Consider the following 19,856-nt stretch of genomic DNA (forward strand, 5'->3'; position numbering starts at 1 on the left):
TTGGAGTGGCCCTCCCCCATCAAAAAATCATTGCCCACCCCAACCTAAGGTATAAATTGACCTGGGAATGTGGCTGGTCCTTTGGGATTGGTAGAACCTGTTTGGATTTGGTGAGAATGGTTTTCATAACTTCTCATCTGTGTGAGGTGCGGTGCTTGTTTTGGCACAGGTAAAGCTGGAGTGTGTAAGGGGGATTGCTAGGGTGACTTCATGCTGGTCAGAGTGGCAGCTTAAGTGTTCTTTATGACTGGTTTGGTGTGCCGTACAGAGGAGGGTCCCCGGTCTTGTGTTGTAAGCAGCCCTGTTTCTAAGCAATCTGCCCTAATGGGACCCTCTCAGCAGCGTCCCCAGAACCGGTCATATTACAAGCTAACATATCTTTAGTTAGAAAAAAATGCAAATATACATACACATATAAAAGTTGTATACACCATTCCCCTCCCCTTCGTATGTAACTTCTCTTTGGTTTAAGCTCTTCAGGGAAATGATTGTGTTATCATACAAGTTTAACACCACCTAGCACAACAATTTGAACAAGTCCTCTGGGCACTACAACAATATAAATATTAAACCACCATTACTATTGAATACTATATAAATACACATTCACGTGCTGATAATTTCATATCTTACTATCATATGGACGTTATCTTTAAGTATAAAAATACAAAACATGCTCATATCTAATTGATAGACACACACAGCATGCAACACACATTTGTAATTATTTACTGTGAGCTGTAATTCCTTCCAGGGCATCATAATCCATAAGAGAATCCCAAATTGTATTTTCGGACTTTTTTTTTGGCAGCAATCAACTTGGTACTCACCTGAAAGTTCCCCTTTCCACATCCTGCCCACTCAGTCGGACATGGATCCCTTCTTTCAGCAAAGATCCAAAAGCCATGTATTCTCCCAAGGCCCAATCAACAACTCTGTTCTTGGTCATTTCCAATCGGCTTTTCAAGATGCGAGAAAGTCCTATGTTGAGATAACAGTTGGGAATTAGAGGGCTAGCTCACAAATGTTTCACATGACTATTATATCCACCCCTCTCAGAATGCAAAGGCTGGGCCAGGAAAATGTGTCAAGTTTGAATGGATACTCCCACACTGACCCAGTAGTATTGGCATATCCAGACCAGCAATAGCACAAGTTTAAAAAGCACACAGATCCTAGTGCATCCAAGAACACATGGCCATCCTTAAAATACAGATTAAAATGAGGGGGACAGCAATAGCTAGCTTCTCAGGCAATAACTGACAGAGCCAATATTTGATAATATTCAACTATATCATTTATTTGTATCATAGTTTAATGATAGGAAAAAGAGGTCAGATATAATGTTTGCCATGAAGATCATTGTGCAACAATACAAAGAAGCCTTTTAAAAACAGATTTAGTATTATTTAAAGAAAATTAAAATTAAGAGACTAGAGTTTGTTGGTTCCATTTTTGTATTTTACACTATTAGACTTGTCTCAGTACCAACTTTTGTATAATTTGAAGTGCTTATGGATTTTGCACCAGCTGTTTTCCCTCAGGGAAGATCTTGTAATTTCTTTAGTTTTTGCAATTGCACAGAAATTTTAAAGGAAAAAAAAATCACAAGGTGCACCCTCAGTGACTTCCACAGGGAACGAAACTGAAAACTTCTTATGTCTGCGTATATCCATTTGTGAGAAAGCAAGCTCTGCAAACGGGGTGTCATTTTACTCTATCCTGTTTCTGCCTCCATACTGATGCTGTTAGGAAATCTTGCCAGTGGCCCCCCTTTGCAACACCTCCAAAATCCATCTCTGTTTCTCCCCATTCCTACCACAGAGGCCCTAGTCCTTGCCAAAAAGCACATCTCATTCCAATTACCACAACCGTCTCATCTCCAGCATCTTGATTCTTTTCTCTTTAGACTGCTTTGAATTGGTCCAAAATGTTCATCTACCCTGTCCGTTTATCCAGCATTTCCAACCCCACTGGACCTTCCTTCACTAACTGCTCAACACTCATTCTCTTCTCCTAAGTTCTCCACATTTAGCTTCCACTTCCACACAGATCTCACTTCATCTAACCCTTGTTCCTGCCCAGGTTATCCCTTCACTATCTCGTCATCTTCAAGTTGTCCCCCAGGAAGTCCCAGTCTCCTGAAAACTCCTTTTACAGACTCAAATCAACCAGTTTTTCAGCTCTCTTCCTTCAAACCACACCTTTCCCAGAAATGTCAATATCCTCTCTGTTCCTGATGATCAGATGCTTTATTTCACCACTCAACTATATACTGTTTTTAACATGCCAACCCATGTCACTAATTAGTACACTAATTATACTGTCATCTCTTTGCAGAGGGTTCTTGTCTTCAGATCTCTCTGTAAAGCACAATATTGATGAACAACATAACATGTCTTCTCATCAAGTGACACACATTGTACTGATGTGGCTTTTACAAAAAATCTGTAGGTTCAAGACTATTGCAAATGTATCCCACTGCTACACTGTGTACAATCTGAATTTCCTTCCTGATAGGCAGTTATAGTTAAACTTATAGTTAAACTGAGACACATTTTTTAAAGTTAATTAAATGCCACTAGCACACAAACACTGAATATGTTTAATTGAAAACATTGCCATAATGACTTCTTGGGAATTTTAAATCGAATAAAACACTCCCAAACAATGAACTCAAGATTCAGTCACCAAAAAATACTTTTTAAAACAGCTCTTCTATAGTTTATGATCACAATTCACTCTAATGGAACATTTGGGATCCAGGTTGAGAAATAAACCTCCCCTTGTCAGAGATTTGCAAAATAAAGTTCTATCAATCTTTGCAAGGCAGAGTCATACAGACTGGTCACTTGCTACAGCTACTAGCAGACAACCTGAGCAGTGGCTTTTGCTCTGGAGGCAAAGCACTGACACATATCTTCATGTAGCAGTTCCCATTCCAATTCCCAAATCCATTTCATTCTTCATCTATTCTGGTGGCCTTTTGAACCACTTGAAAGAGTTCTGTGGTCAGCCGCTTGAGCACTACTGTCTACGTCCACATCCAGACTAAAAGCAGGGGAAATCATACTTGTAGTATACAGACCGTCTTAGAGGAATGCCACCCCACAGAGAAAGAAAGAGCTATGTTTAATTAGAATGTGTATAATCCACACCTAAAATTAATCTCCCAGTAATATTAAGTGTCTAGTTAATTAATTAACTAATCAAAGTGTCACAGCAATCCAGAGCCACTTGCACAAATGCACACCAGACTTTGAAAGTTAATACTGTGATCACTTCAATAAACATGCTAACAATAATTAGGGATCCCTTTAACACTGCCTATTACTTGCAATACTCCCGAAGGCTGACATTGGGAGGTTGCAGGATAGATACTGACATGTTTTTTTGTTTTTTTTAAATGGCCATCGTGGAGAAGAAGATTCTCTAGGGAGCAGCCTATGCTGAAAACAGCTCTCACACTTAGGTCAACTTCTTTCACCTGATATGAACAAGGTGAATGGGGTTATAGGAGTGCCGGGAGGTTCCACTCTTCCCGCAAACTGAGCATACTGCCCCGAATGCCTCCAGACTCCACCAGCCCAGGGAGAAAGAAATCATGCTCAGAACTTGTCAAGCTACCCACAGAACTACTCACATGTTTCAGTTTTAAGAATTAGAGTTAATAGTTCAGGATTAAGCCCCTTGATATCAAGAGCTACCAGATTTTTTTCAGAAAGTCTGACTCCGTAGCAGGACTCAGGGTGACTGACAGTCTTGCTGGGTCCTGGGGCAAGGTCAGGGGGGAAGAGGGAGCTCTGTGCTCCCTGTCAACAGGCCTGAGAGGATGGCAGAACTTAAAGTAGTCACCAAACTACCTATATGATGTCTGCCCACAAGCTCAAAGAAAGTTTGACCAAACTTGCTCACACAGTACAATGATGTGTCATTTAGCTGTACCAGAAAATGATTCCTTGAAACAAGCAGTTTTGTCTAACTGGACTAAGCCATGTTCTTATAGGAAGAGAAAATTATTTACTCACAAGGAAAGCATCATGAAGAGTGGTTTCCATAATCATAACTATGCCTTCAGTATTATAATGACCTGTTCAGATCTAGAACTCCCATTTCAGAAAGCAAGTTCAATTTGTACTGGTAATACAGGCATCTTTTCCTACTGTGTTAAAAGAATGCAAGCATATGGCTATCTGCACATACTTGTGAAAACATACTGCACTGCACATCCAGAAAAGAACAGATGCCTTGATTAGTCTAGGTAGTTACAGTCTTGCCTTCTTTGCTAACTAAGAAAGATTTAGCCAGCTGCAGGTTACAAAGACATTTTCACCTCCCTCCACATTACTAGACCACTCAGAAAAGAAGTGTGATGAGTTAGGAGAGAGGTGCTATGATAACAAAGGAATATTAATTCTTGATTCTAGAATGTTCACTGCCACCTTCTCACCTGTCAATAAGGTGGCAAATGTGACCTATGAAGGCAGCTCACCAGCTCCTTCTTCCTCCTTACCAATGCACATCAGGCAAGCAATCACCCTGCAACTGATGTGCAGAAAGACAAAGAAAGCAATGTCTGACGTTTCAGAAATAGCACAGAATCGAGCTGACCTCCATGTATTTTGAAACCCTCGAGGGGCACAGAGCTTGCTCCATTGCCAATGTGGTTCAGCATATCTTCTGGGATGCCCGTTGGAGGACAAGTCATGCTCTTTGGTTCTCCATCTAAATTAAAAAATCCTGGAAGGAGAAATGTTATAAGGCACTCTGAATGAATAGTGGCTTCTAATTATTAAGAGAACCTCTACAATACCTGCAATAAAAATCTACGATAATTTTACTGTTAAAAACAAACACTCTTGAAAACGGGTGGACATTTTAACAGCCAAGAGCAATTTGCACACTTTTTAAAATTAGGGAACCGGTTATTTCCAGGCCCTATAAAAAAACCCAAAACAATTCTTGATCTCACATGCATGGCTCTTTCATTTTCTGTTTTACTTCAACTTACTGACAGTGAAATTCAACTATGTGCAGAGAGTTAGCTAGCACAGGCACCTGCCCCATTTCACACCTACTTAAGCAGTGAAAAAAAGAGGTGCATAGAGGTGGAATTTCCCTCTGAATGAATAAACACAGGTAACATTATAGATAAATCATTTGTTAATGTGTCTCACAGGGGTAGCTGTTTTAGTCTGTAACTTTAAAAACAACAAGTAGTCCTATGGCACCTTAGAGGACTACTTGTGGCACTACTTAGAGGACTACTTGTGGCACTAACAAATATATATAGGATCATGAGCTTTTATGGGTAAACCCACTTCAGATAATAGTTAATAGTAATAGTTAATAGCAGATTGAAAAAAAGCTCTTATTCAAGTGATAAGGGGTTGCTTTTTGCCACATTCATTCCTAAAGATGTACTGACAACTGCACTTCTGCCAAACTGTTTAGACTTCCTTTTGTTCTGCTAACATCTGCAATGTAAGAACTGAATCCTTCACTGACTCAAAGGTAGCAAGCCCAAACAGCATCAACCAGTGTCACAATACTAGGGTGTTTGACGGACTCTTACCAGGCCAAGGTGAATCGAGCCAGTGCTTAATGTGTAGAATTTTCTTATCCTTTGATCTAGTATAAGCTTCTTCGCAGATTTTGTCATACTTTGCAATTTCTTCCTATAGAAAAAGTTTCCATAGGAAATAATTAGAGATTTAAAAAACACCAAAAATCCAACACTGCTTAACAAAAGTGTATAACATTCCAAAGCAATGGAACATCTACATTATAGCACACAAAACTCCAGTTTTTCCTCTCAGTTATGCCATTGTAAACTTAGAGTAACTATTTACTTCAGTCTCATTGATGGAGATTCATTCAGCTCAAACACTCTTCGAACACATTTGTCCATTGCTTAAACCAAAGTCACCCTGCTATAATGTAGATTTTCTTTGGGTAGATTCTGTAGGTGAAAGATCCAACACTATAATTGTTGATGGTAGTCCACATCATGATATAATAAAAGCATCAAAGCAGCACATACAGTTTATTGTCATATATATGGAGATTAAGACTATCCAACTGCCTTTTAATATTACTATAGCAAAAAAAAGAAGGAACTCCCCATGCACCCTGTGTAGTTTAGGAATATAACTGTGTACATGCATTATTTGGGTACTGTAGGCAAATTGGCTTGAAGATATTTCGGCTCCTAACTTCCATTAATTTCAGTGGCAGTTAAAAACCTAAACACCTTTATGGATCTGAGCCAGCTCCTTAATTATTAGGTGCAGTTCTTGCCTGAGGCAGGATATCGCCATGATCTTTGATTCAATCTAGAACGGTATATTCCTAAAACACTGGAACACAGCCTCCCCGTGCACTGCCTTGTTTTACAGTGCTATTACTTAGAGCACAGACAGATTCAATGCCAATGAGGCACAAAACTAACCAGTTTGTTATTCTGCTTTGAGTAAATGTCAGCATATTGCATATAACTGCCACTTACGTAAGATGCTCCAACAAGAAGCTCCTATAACTAAATATGCTGTAGATATAATCAAGACTATTAAGATACCTCGGAACTGGTGCACTCACAGATTCAATGCAGGAAGGTGAATTCTAGAGTCTCTTTAACCATACTAATTTGCTATTTTCAAAGGCTGCTGAAGCACTGACATAGCCCACATTAACAGTTTTAACAACCCTGTGTTATCATCGTATCAGTCTAACACAGGGATGGAAGACAGCTGACAAGTGGGCTGATGGGCCCTGTGTTTACCTGAGCATCCTCAGACACAGAGCCCTGTAGCTCTAAGTGGCCACAGTTTGCTGTTCCCAGCCAATGGAAGCTGCAGGAAGTGGTGGCCTGCTCCATACCACTTCCCGCAGCTCCCATTGGCCAGGAACAGTAAGTCAGGGCCACTGGGAGCTTCATGGTCTCAGAATTGAGAACCTGTTTTTCTGGCTACCATGTATCATTTTAAGTAGTATACAGCATTTCCAATCCTCATAGGTTGACAGCAGCTACGTACATAGCACATCAACAAATCTCAGCTTCACCAGTAAGAGACAACCCTCCATTTAAGCCTTATATCAGGTGAACAATGAAAATTAAACTCATCTCCAGCCACACACCTCACCAGCAACGCTGTTATACTGTGTCACATAAAATAGAACAGAATCAGAAAAAGACACAGAACGAAGGCTACAAAGTAAAGAAGCAAAAGGTAAGTAAACAGCATTTCCCCCTTATTTTTTATTCTAAAATCCTATAATTTATTCCTTCACCTTCTTCAAACAGCATCATAAACAGCCTTCTACTCTGCTGACATAATGTACCTCAAACTCCTGCAGTGTTACAGTCCCATCTGCAATCAGCTTGTCAGCATACTTCTTCAGCACTGGTACCTGCTTGTGAATCTGCTTATACATCAGGGGCTGGGTGAACATGGGCTCATCCATTTCATTGTGGCCTCTCCTTCGGTAACAAACCTACACATGGAAGATTCAAATCTATCAATAGTGAAAAACATGAAACCAATCTCTTAACCTTTCCCACTTTTGTATGGGCTTAAGGCATTACAATTCTTGCTTATCTAGAAGCAAAGGAACATGAAAATAAACGTAAGTCTCATCAAGGCAAGGGCTCCATCTTACTTTGGGCAGCATCTAGCACAATGGGGCCCTGGTTCTCATCAGGTCCTCTAGGCCAGCAGTTCTCAGCTGGGGGTCCATAAACTATGGAGAACCACAAAAACAGGACTCAGGAGGTCTGAGAAGCATGGTGAAGCCCCAGAGTCTCACCACAAAGTCCAGAGCTGTGCCACCTGGGACTGAACTGAAGCAAGTGAGCTTTGTGGACATCCCGTGACAGGAGACCTAAGGCAACTGCCCTGATTGCCCCAGCTCTTATATGTATAAAAACAGCTGCTGAAGAACAGGTGGGCCATTCAGTTTTTATAGCATGTTGGAGGGGTGTGTCCTGAGCCCCTGCTCCAGGCACTAATACAATACAAGCAGTAGCACTGAAGCCAGACAAAAACAGGGATGAGCTCAACAACGTACATGAACACAGTAAGAAATATGGCATTACGACTTATCTTAAAATATGCAAAGTGAAGAGTTAGGATAAACCTAGAACTTACTAAATCCACAACCACATCTTTATTGAATGTGTTTCTCCATTCTGCAGCTACATTGCACACGTGCATCACTGCTTCTGGGTCATCAGCATTCACATGGAATATGGGTGCATTGACCACCCGGGCAACATCTGTAGGATATGGAGATGAGCGAGCCATGCGGGGATCAGTGGTGAAGCCAATCTAAGAAAAAAAAAACAAGTTTGTTAATAAAGAGGGAGAAAGAGTTTGGGGGTTTTTTGCTTTTGTTTTAAACGCCTGAAATCTTTGCTTTATACATAGTTATTTACATGACAGTAATTACAGGCCTTTCAATTTGGAAGGTAAGTGTTGAGGAGTCTGCACGGCTTTCTCTGGCTTGACATGAGTTCTGGCTAAGAAGAAAGGCCCTGTTAAGTCTGATGCTAGTAAGCATGCAGGCAGGCCTCAGGCTGAAGCAAGTATGTGGAAATGTAACTTTTTGGCCTCGGTCATGGGGTAAAGGCCTGACCATAAACTGCTTAAAGCGCTGAAACTGCTACGTTCGTGCCCTCAGTCATTGGGCAAGGTCTACTAATAAGTTGCTTAAACTGCTGAAATCATTAAAGTGTATACCATTAAAAACAAGCATGATCAAAATTTCCAGAATTATTATGACGCGGCTTATAGAAATAAGGGATGACACAAAAGGCACACCCCATATTTTACGAAAGTGCTTACCATAAAAGGGGTAAACAACTTAGGATAATGGCATAAATTAAAGATTGAACAAATAATGTTAAGTAAAATGAGTAGCATATCTAAGGGTATTAGAATAAAGAAGTGCTCATTGCTGGAACACCACATAGCAACAAAGTGTGAAGCAACCGAATCTCGCTTGTGTAAAGGATGCTTCTGCACACATGTGCTTTGGGAGGGAGTAACAGAGTGGACCCGAAACTCTGTTCACGTAACCACAAGTTTGGGGTCTGTTCATCCACATCATGCAGTCTAAGATGTCTCAGCATGTGGGAAGGAACAAGACCACGACCTTCTATCCAGTGAGTGTTGGGGATCAAGGCTGAATGGTAAGTGCTTCAGGCTTGAACACTGTAGTATAGCTAGCTTTACATTAACTGCTTTGCATTATAGATATAATAGGCTAACCCTCTTTAAAATCTATAGGAAACAAAACTATATTGCATAGTAATAAGTTAGCCTATAACGAATCATAGCTAAAGCCTATATTGTGATTGTGCTGTGTTTATCTGTCTTGCACTGCTAATGGGAATTGTATTGACTCTTCTACTTGTAAAGTTCTTTGGTTATTGTAATTGCTTGAACTTTCAATAAAAAAAAATAAGTGGTTAAGTTTAAATCTCTCTCACTGGTCTGTTCTGATAAGCCTGAGCTTATCGGGTAGTCAAATCAACTACTCACTTCCCCCCCCCCCCCCCACACCCTCCACTTGCTGCCTCTGTATCAGAGGTAGCAATGGGGGGTTGTGGGGGAGAACAGGAATTGGTGCACCAAAGCAGCACATGTCAGATTCTCTGCCTGCAACACCCCAACCTCCACACTGCTGCAAAGCAGCCTCTGCCTGCGGTGGGCCCAGTCCCAGTCACTGAGAACAGGGGCTGCTATTAGAGGAACCTCTGCCCATGGCCAGCCTAGGAAGCCATGAACAGGGGCTGCTGCTGGAGCAGCCTTTGTTCATGGTGTCCGGGGCTGGCCACGGATAGGGGCTGCTGGATCTGGCGCAAGCCAGGACTGAGCCCCTGCTCACTCCAGTCCAGGACTGCTGCAGCTCTGCATTTTACATGTAGTAAGAGCCACCTGGCTCTTGCTACATTTAAAATACTGAGCTGCAGCAGTCCCGGCTCCGTCCCAGCTCACAGTGGTCCGAGACATACCCCCGCTGCATCTCTGCACTTTGCTCCTGGACTGGCACAAGCCAAGACAGAGTGCCTTCCCTTACCGACTAATCATGTAGGCAATACAAATTGTACCGACTACATGATTAGTCAATTACACTCCTCTGAACATTCTTAGTGCTGACTAATTTAAGGGTATGATCATTCCAGTCAATGAAAGAGGGCTTGTACACAATCTACCATGACAAGAATAAAACAAAGGAAAATATGGGAAGTCATTAAACCCAAACTGCTTAATAAATTTTGTTTTTCACCTGGTTATTGACCACAACATGAATAGTGCCATTTGTGGTATATGACGGGAGGTCACTGAGATGAAAGGTTTCATAAACCACTCCCTGTCCAGCAAAGGCAGCATCTCCATGTAGTAGTACGGACATGACCTAAGAGAAGAAAGAATTTTTTAAAAAGCATTAGGGAAGAAGAAGTTTAACTAAGTTCCTTGGGACATACACATTTTATTATGTTTTTTGAAAATGCCCAGCACCATATGATCGAGAAGGATTTTTATGAATTACCACAATTGATATATATTTTTTAAAAGTAAGAAATGCATTCACACTATTTTGCTTGACTCTCAATTGAGTGAAAGTTACAACCTGAGGTTTCCAAATTCAGAAACTAAGTTAATCAACCTACTAATCAAAGAATTAGGACACTTTACCCTGTGCTAATTTAAAATTACTAGGTTAGTTCCAAGACTAACATTTCCAATTACATAAAGAAACTTTTCTTTAAGTCACTGAATCTCCCACTTCTGCCCCTCAAAACTTTTGTAAATTGGTCTATTAGAAAAACACACACATATAAAACACCAGCAAAATTATCATAGTATGTTTGTAATTTTACCTTTTTCCCCGCTGTATCCCCTCTGTAAAACTGTTCAGCTTTGGTCTTCCCCTGAACAACAGGGTCAACTGCTTCCAAATGAGATGGGTTAGCCACAAGCGACAGAGTGATATTCTTATTTGTTGCTCGGTTGATCCTCTCGTGATACATTCCCAAATGATATTTAACGTCCCCAGAGCCCTACCACACAAGAGACAGTCAAGATTCATGTATACCAGCCACACACACTACTTCCAGTTCAACATCTAAAAGCTCCACTTCATATTGAAAACTGAATCTGGCTAGCTGTTACATGACATTCTGGATGATATTTTTTTATTGAAAATAATTTCAAATTTTAAACATTTGTTTCTGTTTCCAATACTCTGGTATCAGAATCCAACACTTAATAGTAAGTGAGCACTGACAACATCCTTGTCTCCGTACAAAACAGAGGAAGATGGCTGGAGCTAACAAACTACATTAGAGAGGTACCCTGTGACTTGAGTAACCCTGATGATTGTTTAGAGTTAATGACTAGGCATCTTTCTGAATTTGTAAACAATAAAGTTACCAATGAAAGGATGGTTACTCACCAGGTACAGTAACTGAGGTTCTTCAAGATGGTTGTCCATGTAGGTGTCTGAGTGCCGCTGTGCTTCTAAATCAGAGATACTAAGTAGCAGTGCTCAGGGTGAACTGCGCGTGCGGAGCTGTCTGAATGTGGTGTTTGAAACGGTTACTCCGCATGTGCAGTCAACCATCTCTTCAGTTCGTCCTCTGCCCCAGACATGGAAGATTCTGAAGCAGAGGGGAAGAAGGGTGGGTGGCAGTTTCCCTGTGGGTGCTCCATCTCAAAGAACCTTATTTACTGGACCAGGCGAGACATCTTCCTTTCGTCTTCGAGAAGTGTTGCTGTGGGTACTCCACCTTAGGTGATTACAAAACAGTAGTTGTGCTTGGTGGAGGGAGCTTCGGGAGACCTGAATCGGTTACAGAGAGTACTGTTCAGCCTAACTGAGTACTGGAAGCAGGATATGTCTGGCTGGCATAGTGGTTGGTAAACTTATGGGTCAAAGCCCAGGTGGCAGCTCTGCAAATCTCTATCGATAAACCCTGGAGGAAGACCATGGATGCTGCCATTGCTCTTGTGGAATGAGCCTGTATGGTCGCTGGGTGCTCCTGTTGGAATATGCTATATACAAGATGTATGCATCCTGAGACCATCTGGATAGTCCCATATTTTGAAATAGGTAGACCCTGAGACATCTCTGGTTGAAATGAAGAGCCTTGAAGATTTGTGGAGCTTAGTGTGTTGTAGGTAAAATGCAATTGCCCTGCAGACATCTAAGGTATGCAAAGCTGCTTTCCTGCTGTCCTTATGAGGTTTAGGAAAGAAGATGTGTAAGTAAATCTGTTTGTTGAAATGGAATTAGGTAAGTACTTTCGGGAGGAATTTTGGGTGCGCACAAAAGACTTTATAAAAAGATAACATCCGTCATGAGAACCCTAACTTGCCTACTCTACGTGCTGATGTAATTGCCATGAGAAAGGAAACCTTCATCAAGAGATGAAGTAGCAGATGGCTAGGCGTTCGAAAGGTTTGCCTGTTATTTCTCTGAGCACTAAATTTAAGTCCCACGCTGGAGCTGGGTGTCTCACTGGTGGAGACATATTGTGCAGGCCCCTGAAAAAGCATTTGACAGATGGGTGTGCGAAAACAGAATGACCATCTGGGGGGGACTGAATGCTGTGACTGCATCCAGGTGCGTCTTGATAGAGCCAAGGGAGAGACAAGAATGCTTTAGACACAGTAAATACTGGAGAATCTATAGGCAGTCTATGGATGCTGGTGCACAGTTCTGTTCAGAGCACCATACTGTGAAATGGTGCCATTTATGTTTATACGTTTTTCTTGTAGTGGGTCTATGACTACAGGTTCATTATGACCTCCTGCACAGATGCAGGAAACACAGCTTAGTGAAGAGCCAGCCAGCCAGAAGCCATGCCTGGAGGTGTAGCGTCTGTACCTTGGGATGATGTAGCTGCCCATTCTGCTGCGTGAGCAGCAGGGAAGGGCCATGGTGGAGCTATGCTTGTTTATAGTAGGCACGGATACCATATTTGTCTGGGCCAACGGGGGGGCTATGAGAATGACCCTGGCATAAAAATGTTTATGTTGAACGGGTCCCCTCGAGTGGTGGCCTATCCCCATCCTGGAGAAATAGCTGCGGCACTGGGTGTTCAACAGGGTTGTGAACACATTCACTATGGGGAATCCCCACCATCTGAATAGAAGCATCAGCTCTGAAGGGTTGAGTTCCTACTCATGGTTCTGTAGAAAGTGCCTGCTGAGGTTGTCTGCCAGCACATTTTCTTTGTCCAGCAGATAGGTCACGATTAGGTGGATTTTTCAGGGGATGCACCATTCCCATAGATTAACCACTTCCTGGTAGGATAGGGCCTCACCCTGCTGGTTTACATAAAATATTGTGATGAGGCTGTCCATGAGTACTTGCACAGTTCTGTTTTAAATTAAGGTGAGGAAGTGCAAACGGGCATTGTGAACTGCTCTGAGTTCCAACAGATTGATGTGCTGCCTGGCCTCTTCCCGCAACCACTGTGCCTGGATGACCTGGTGGTCTAGGTGAGCTCCCCATCCTATCAGCGATGTGTCCATACAATTGTTACAGATGGCTGTGTCGGTTGGAAGGGCACTCCCTTACAAACACTGTTGCACATGGTCACCCGGACAGAGTTCTTTATTTTGGAGGGCATAGTGAGCTGTTTGTTTATATGGTGGCCGTGTGGTCTGTATACAATGCATAGCCATGCCTGCAATGGTTTCATACAGAGGAAAGTGTATGGTACCACAAATGTGGCTGCTGCCATGTTTCCCAGAAGTTGAAGACAGTGTCAAGCTGTGATGCACAGACTCTCTTGTGGTAATGATAGGAGATCCACAATTGCTGATAGGAAATCCACAATTGTTGGTAGGGATGCTGGTTCCATGAGGCAGTCCAAGTGAGCCCCTATGAATTCCAGATGCTGAGTGGGAATGAGCATGCATTTATGAATATTTATCTGAAGCCCCAAGGTATCCAATAGGGCCCTGGTGTTGATACTGCCTGTTGTACGTCATGTGCTGTGGGACTTTTCAGTAGGCAATCATGTAAGTATGGGAAGATGGCAATTACCATTTGTCACGTGTGCTGCCACCACTGCTAGGACCTCAGAAAAGACCCATGCGGCTGCTGAGAGTCCGAATGGCAGCACTCAGTACTGGAAGTGGAGGTCTCAGATGGTGAATTGGAAGAAGCATCTGTGTGCTGGGTGTATAAAGTTATGAAAATAGGCATCCTGAAGGTTGGGGGTAGACAGCCAGGCTCCTTTCTCCAAGGTAGGAATTACAGTGGCTAGGGTTACCATTTTGAAATGCTAAGTTTGAATGAACTGATTGAGTTGTGGAGGTCCAGGAATGGCCTGCTTCCCCTCGCCTTTTTGATTGTGAGAAAATAATGGGAGTAAAATCCCTTGCCCCTGCAGTCTGGTGGTACATGTTCTATAGCCCTTAGTTGAAGGAGATGGTCCAATTAATGCAGGAGTACCTCTTCATGAGAGGGGTCCCTGAAGAGGGACAGGCAAGGGGGTTGGAAGGGAGGGGTTACTGAAAATGGGATGACCTGTTTGAAACAGTAACCTGTTTGAATAATTTCAAGCACCCATCTTTCAGCAGTGAGGTTGTGCCACCCTGGATAAAATGAGGCTAGTCTGTTGCCAAATGTTGTGGATGAGATGATTGCTGCTATGGAGATACTGGAGCTGTCAGACCTTCAACCAACACTTCAAAAGGTCTGACATGAAGTGGATGGTTGAGGGGCTGATGGCTGGTCAAACACTTGTCTTAGCCTATTCTGCCATGGTTGGTTCCTGTTGTATTGCCTATGTTGTTGGTTAAAAGGCGCTGCTGGTCTGTACCTGTGTAAACCACCTTTCCCTGCTTTCTTTTTGTGACAGGGACATGGATGCCAAGCGTGTTTCATGAGTCCTTCAAAGTGTGGAGTGAGGTTTTGATGGACTCAGTGAAAAGCTTAGTGCCCCTGAAGGGCAGATCTTCGACTATAGACTGCACCTCTCTGGGGAATCCAGAGAGTTGCCACCAAGAAGCTTCTGTGCGCTGGGTGTATAGCATTATGAAAATAAGCATCCTGTGCAGATGAGATGGATCTAGCTATTTTTCGGCCAAATCTAATGTGGCTTGTAGGACTGTTCGGGAGATTAGAGCACCCTCATTGACATCTGATTTAAATTGCTCTCTTGTTGTCTGGGAGGAATTCAATAAAGGTTGTCAGTAGTGCCATATAACTGGGGACTCTGAGCTGTAGAAAGAGTACACCTTACCCCCAAACAAGTCCAATCTTCTCCAGTCCTCGTCAAAAGGTGTTGTGCGGACTGTTTGCTGCCTACCCCACTGGTTAAAAGCATGCACCACCAGAGAATTTGGGGTAGATTGGGAGAAACAGTAGTCTTCCCCTTTGGGGGCTATGTAATACTTTTTGTCCGACCTTTTGCATGTCGGAGTTATTGTGGGTTTTTCTGGCTCTATCACAGGGAGTGTGAGCCTAACATACAGTGAGGCACGAAGCATTTTTGTCAGCTTATGTTGATTCTCCAGCATGCTTGATAATGGGATTGCCAGGAAGTCTGCCACTCTTTTAAAGAGCTTCTGGAGTGACTTAAAATCATCCCCCACAGTTGGAGGTGGTTTATGATTGAGTCATCAGGGGAGGAGAATAACAGTGGGTGGAGGAAAGTCAGGTATTTGCTTCTCTTACATCAGCCTCCTCTCTCCTCTCCCTCGGAGATGGATTGGTCAGGCACCTAGGTGGCAGATCCCTGAGACCTGGGTACTGGGGTAGGTTGCTGCGGCTGTTGTGGTTGCTGTGCCCAGTATGCAGCCCGTGGGTCCCAATACAGCCAGTTGGGAAGGATTGGTGGCTGCAGACACTGTGGTGGTTGCCACTGGAGAGGCTGTTGGCTTGACAGAAGAATGTCTTGGAGTATGTACCTTCAGAGGTCCGTCGTCGTCGTCACTGGACAGTGGTGGAGCTGATCCTGCTGGAGTAGAAGACAAACTAAAACGGGATGTATTTGGGGTGCAGTTGGTGACAAGCAATAGCGTCCCCAGCATTGAGACCACGAGATCAGTTCTGTTGGTGAACATTTGCAGTGCTAATCTAGTAGGCAGTGGCGCCAGTACCAGAGCAACTTGTGGCAATATAGGCGTAACTGCTGGTGCCAAAAGCTTACCATACACCAGCAGTGTAGTCTGCTTTGTATGCCAAAGGTGCCCGATGTTTAGGTAGCAGCATGATGGTGCTCAGTGACGATGCTGAATATTGTCTGGTCAGCACCATGGTCAGTGCAGGTAGTGCTTTGGCCTGTGCCGACATCCAAGGCTTTTGCTTTGCCTCTGTCCGTGCTTTCGAGAAGGATTGAGCTTTCTCCTTAGAGCCTCAGCCCCCATCAGAGTCAGACTTGCCAGATGCTTCCTTTTCCGGCAACTTTGGTGCAGCCGATGCTGGGGCAGCTTTCTTAAGCAGAGAGCATTTCCTCAAGGGGGAATCAGCCCCTGAAAAGGAATGGGATCTCTTCTTGGGCACCTGAGCCCTATCAGAGTCCGTGGGGCTCATCCTTTTGGGAGCCACGCCTCAGAGGCCACATCAGGAGATGGTTGCCTGGGCGGTGTAAGGTGCAGAAGCAGGTCAGACTGTTTTCTCAAGAATCATGATTTTTAGCTGTAGCTCCCTGGCTTTCCTGGTCCTTGATATGAGTTTCTTGCAGTGGGAACACTGGGCGGTAAAGTGCTCCTCACCCCAGCAGCAGACACACTGGGAATCTGTCAGACAGGAATGGACAGTCTGCAGGTTATATACACCCTTTAAAGCCTGGTGAATCAGGCATGACCCAAGAAAAAAAGCAGTTCCTGGAATGCAGGAACCTTAAAAGCTTAGAACTAACTCTAGTTGTCCTATAAAAACATTTTTTTCTAACTACACTATTAGTTGTGAACTGTTAAACTGAGAAAAAACAGGAAACTGCAATTAATACATAGCTATCTGAAAACACTAACACTTGAGGACAGCTACTGGGTTCTAACCAAAGCCAACGGCAATAGAGAAGAAACTGAAGGGACAGTTGGCTGCACATGCAGAGTAGCAGTTTCAAAAAAAGCGCGCTGGATGCTCCACATGTGCAGCTGACTGGGGGCACTGCTACCTAAAAATCTCCGACTGGAAGCACAGTGGTGCTCAGACACCTAAGGTGAGCACTCATAGGGACACTTCTTAAAGAACAACCTCTGATTCTGATCATTTAAAAATATGCACTTTAATAGTTCCTAGTACTGTATATTTTCATGGACAAGAGCACCCAGAACAATTCACTATCCATAGCCTGAACTTATCCTCTAACAATAATAAGGTTTCATGTCATCCGCACCTCATCCGCTGCTTCAAGTTTTGGATCAAACTGACAGAAGATCTGCTCCAATTCCTTTCGGATGACATTGGCCAGTACATTCAACCTACCTCTAAACAACAACAGAATGTTCAGTGATGAAATAATACAAAGCAATTTTGGAAACTTATAAGTATTATAAATATTTAAAATACTGTATCTTAATCTCCAACCACACTACACATCCCACCCTTCCTATAGGGACATCAGAGTATCCCTACTGCATCTCTATTAGCATTCCATAGTGCCTAGGTATTGAATCACAAGCTAGAAATTTTTCTTTTGTGGCTTTCTATCACAACTCTAACATCCCACCAGTAGAGTGTTATTATCTAGACCAGCTACATACAGATGAGAGACTGGAGGAGTTTGGGGAAAACGGGGCACCATATTTTGCCTTTAGAAACACATGCACAGCTACTCTCATGGATACCCAAGTGCAGGCAGGAAATGGTCCTCTGAATATACATTTTAATGAATGGTTCTAGCAATAAGACACAGTGAGCTGTGTATTAGTTGGCTACTGCTGCTTGCTTCAGTCATATTGTGGTGGCAGAAGGTCAAAAGATGCACTAGCAGCCAACTAACAATCCCTGGAGTGGCTTGTACAGCTCTTCATTTTACATTTCTTGATTTTTTATTTAAGCTAAAACAAAACTACACAGTTTTGTGAAGTTAATGTATCATTCCAGGATTATGAAAAGCAGCTCCTAGTAAAAGGTTATGAGAAAATAGTATGGAATTATGAACCCTTTCCCCTTGTTTGAGGAATATATTGTTTGCTAATTTTTCCTATCCCTTTTTTAAATTTTCCTTGAATTATATGGAGCTGTTTTCTCACATACAAGAAAACAGACTATCCTTTCAGCAAGCATCTGTGACTCAGCAGCCATGTTTGGGGGATGAAAGAGGGAAGGAGAGGGGGAGACAGAGCACAAATGAAAGTGTGAATAAATTAACAAAAAGTAGACTTGAACCTGGGATGCAAACAGAAATCCCACAAACAAATGAGCATCTCAACTTCTAAATAAATGAATATTTCCCTTTTTAAATTATTCTGCCCTTTACTGTTTAAGATCTTAGGTATAATGCTTGCCAGACTTATGTGCTATTATAAAAGCAGGTCCTTGATTAGTCTCCCACTGTGAAAGCTTTAGCCCCTCACTAGCAGAGAACTCCCTTAAGAGTCAGATATTGATACTCAATATATCTTTTAGCTGGGATCAATATATCCTTTAGCTGGGATAACTAATCAGCTTTACCAGCCTCTCTAATCATATCATATTCCCAGTCTCTGACCCCAAACCCTAAAGCAGCGTATATCACAGTGTTCAAATAAGCCCATTATTATTTGCTTTTTTTGTTTTCAAAGAACAGTTACCTGTGAGGCATCCCCATTATTACATATTCAACTCCCATTTCACTGGATTTGTCAATGATGGTCTTAAGAGCAGGAATCATAACTTCACATCCTTCCAAACCAAAGCGCTTCTCTGAAGACCACTTGCGGGCAAGGAAGTCTTCAAACCTTGCCAAAAGAGGGAGAGAAAAACAGTAAGTAAGAAAATGAAACAGACTGTTGATTTTGAAATAACTAAAGGGCATTCAGACAAGTAATACAAGATTTTAGAGAAGACTTTTCAATAGCTACTCATTTTTCAAGCATGAATTTTACTGCGGGAAAATAAGTCTATAAAAAAGGAAGGATTTCTCACTCTCTTGCACTATTGCTCACCTTTAATATTTCTCACCAGCACTTTGAGATTCAATCCTGATACTTTGAAAATATTATGGACAAAATCAAAGCACAGAAATTTCTGCATAACCTCAAATTTTGGCTTTTCTAGTCTGCTCTCACTACGTGAAGTTCCCACTGATTACAACAGGGAAACATCTCTCATGCTGGCAGAATGTCAGAAGAAAACATCATCTTGGAGATCCAAGAGGAGACAAAAGAGAGTCCCATGTCTTCTGGAAGTTTCAATGAATAAATAAGGAAAATGGCAATATAAAAAACTTGCATCTGAAAACGTGCAATTCCAGGGGAAATCTTGGAAAAGCTAGTCACTAGCACCAGTGTTCCCTCTAAGGTGCGCACCAAGAATTTCAGATCCGCCCACCTCCTGAAAAGAGCTACACTATGGCTGCTCAGTTTTTCCAGGGCAAGGCCAAGTGGGGACTGTCCCATTCCAGGATCAGCAGGGCAGCCCCCACATGACCCTGGCCCTAGCTTCAGCCCTCTCTCAGGACTAAAGCCACGGGCCATGTGGTTGGTGGCTTCGGCGGCCCTGGCTGGGCCAGAGTCGCAGTTGAGCCCAGTAGCCTTCCCAGGAATTGAAATTAGGGGGGAGGGTTCGAATTTACAAGAGGGTGTGTCAGGGCCAATGGAGGGGTGAGACCGTGAGGGTGAAGGTGGACTGTATGGCCCATAGTTCACAAAACTGGGGGAGGTGTTGGGGAAATTCAGGGGAGG

The 19,856-nt window shown here is 42.8% G+C and overlaps 1 protein-coding gene across 4 annotated transcripts in view; it reads right to left on the bottom strand.

Annotated features, from left to right (window-relative positions):
- OGDHL (oxoglutarate dehydrogenase L) overlaps window positions 1-19,856 on the bottom strand; it is a 128,001-nt gene that overhangs the window by 42,894 nt on the left and 65,251 nt on the right. For all 4 annotated transcript variants that reach the window (XM_075934808.1, XM_075934807.1, XM_006112394.4 and 1 more), the window contains exons 7-15: window positions 18,765-18,911; window positions 17,366-17,456; window positions 10,886-11,065; window positions 10,291-10,419; window positions 8,148-8,327; window positions 7,342-7,494; window positions 5,576-5,678; window positions 4,612-4,740; window positions 831-981 (exon numbers count right to left, since the gene is read on the bottom strand). In XM_075934808.1, coding sequence (XP_075790923.1) covers window positions 831-981; window positions 4,612-4,740; window positions 5,576-5,678; window positions 7,342-7,494; window positions 8,148-8,327; window positions 10,291-10,419; window positions 10,886-11,065; window positions 17,366-17,456; window positions 18,765-18,911 — 1,263 coding nt within the window. The remainder of the gene's footprint in view (window positions 1-830; window positions 982-4,611; window positions 4,741-5,575; window positions 5,679-7,341; window positions 7,495-8,147; window positions 8,328-10,290; window positions 10,420-10,885; window positions 11,066-17,365; window positions 17,457-18,764; window positions 18,912-19,856) is intronic.

The sequence above is a fragment of the Pelodiscus sinensis genome, chromosome 8, assembly GCF_049634645.1.
Source record: "Pelodiscus sinensis isolate JC-2024 chromosome 8, ASM4963464v1, whole genome shotgun sequence".
Taxonomy (NCBI): domain Eukaryota; kingdom Metazoa; phylum Chordata; order Testudines; family Trionychidae; genus Pelodiscus; species Pelodiscus sinensis.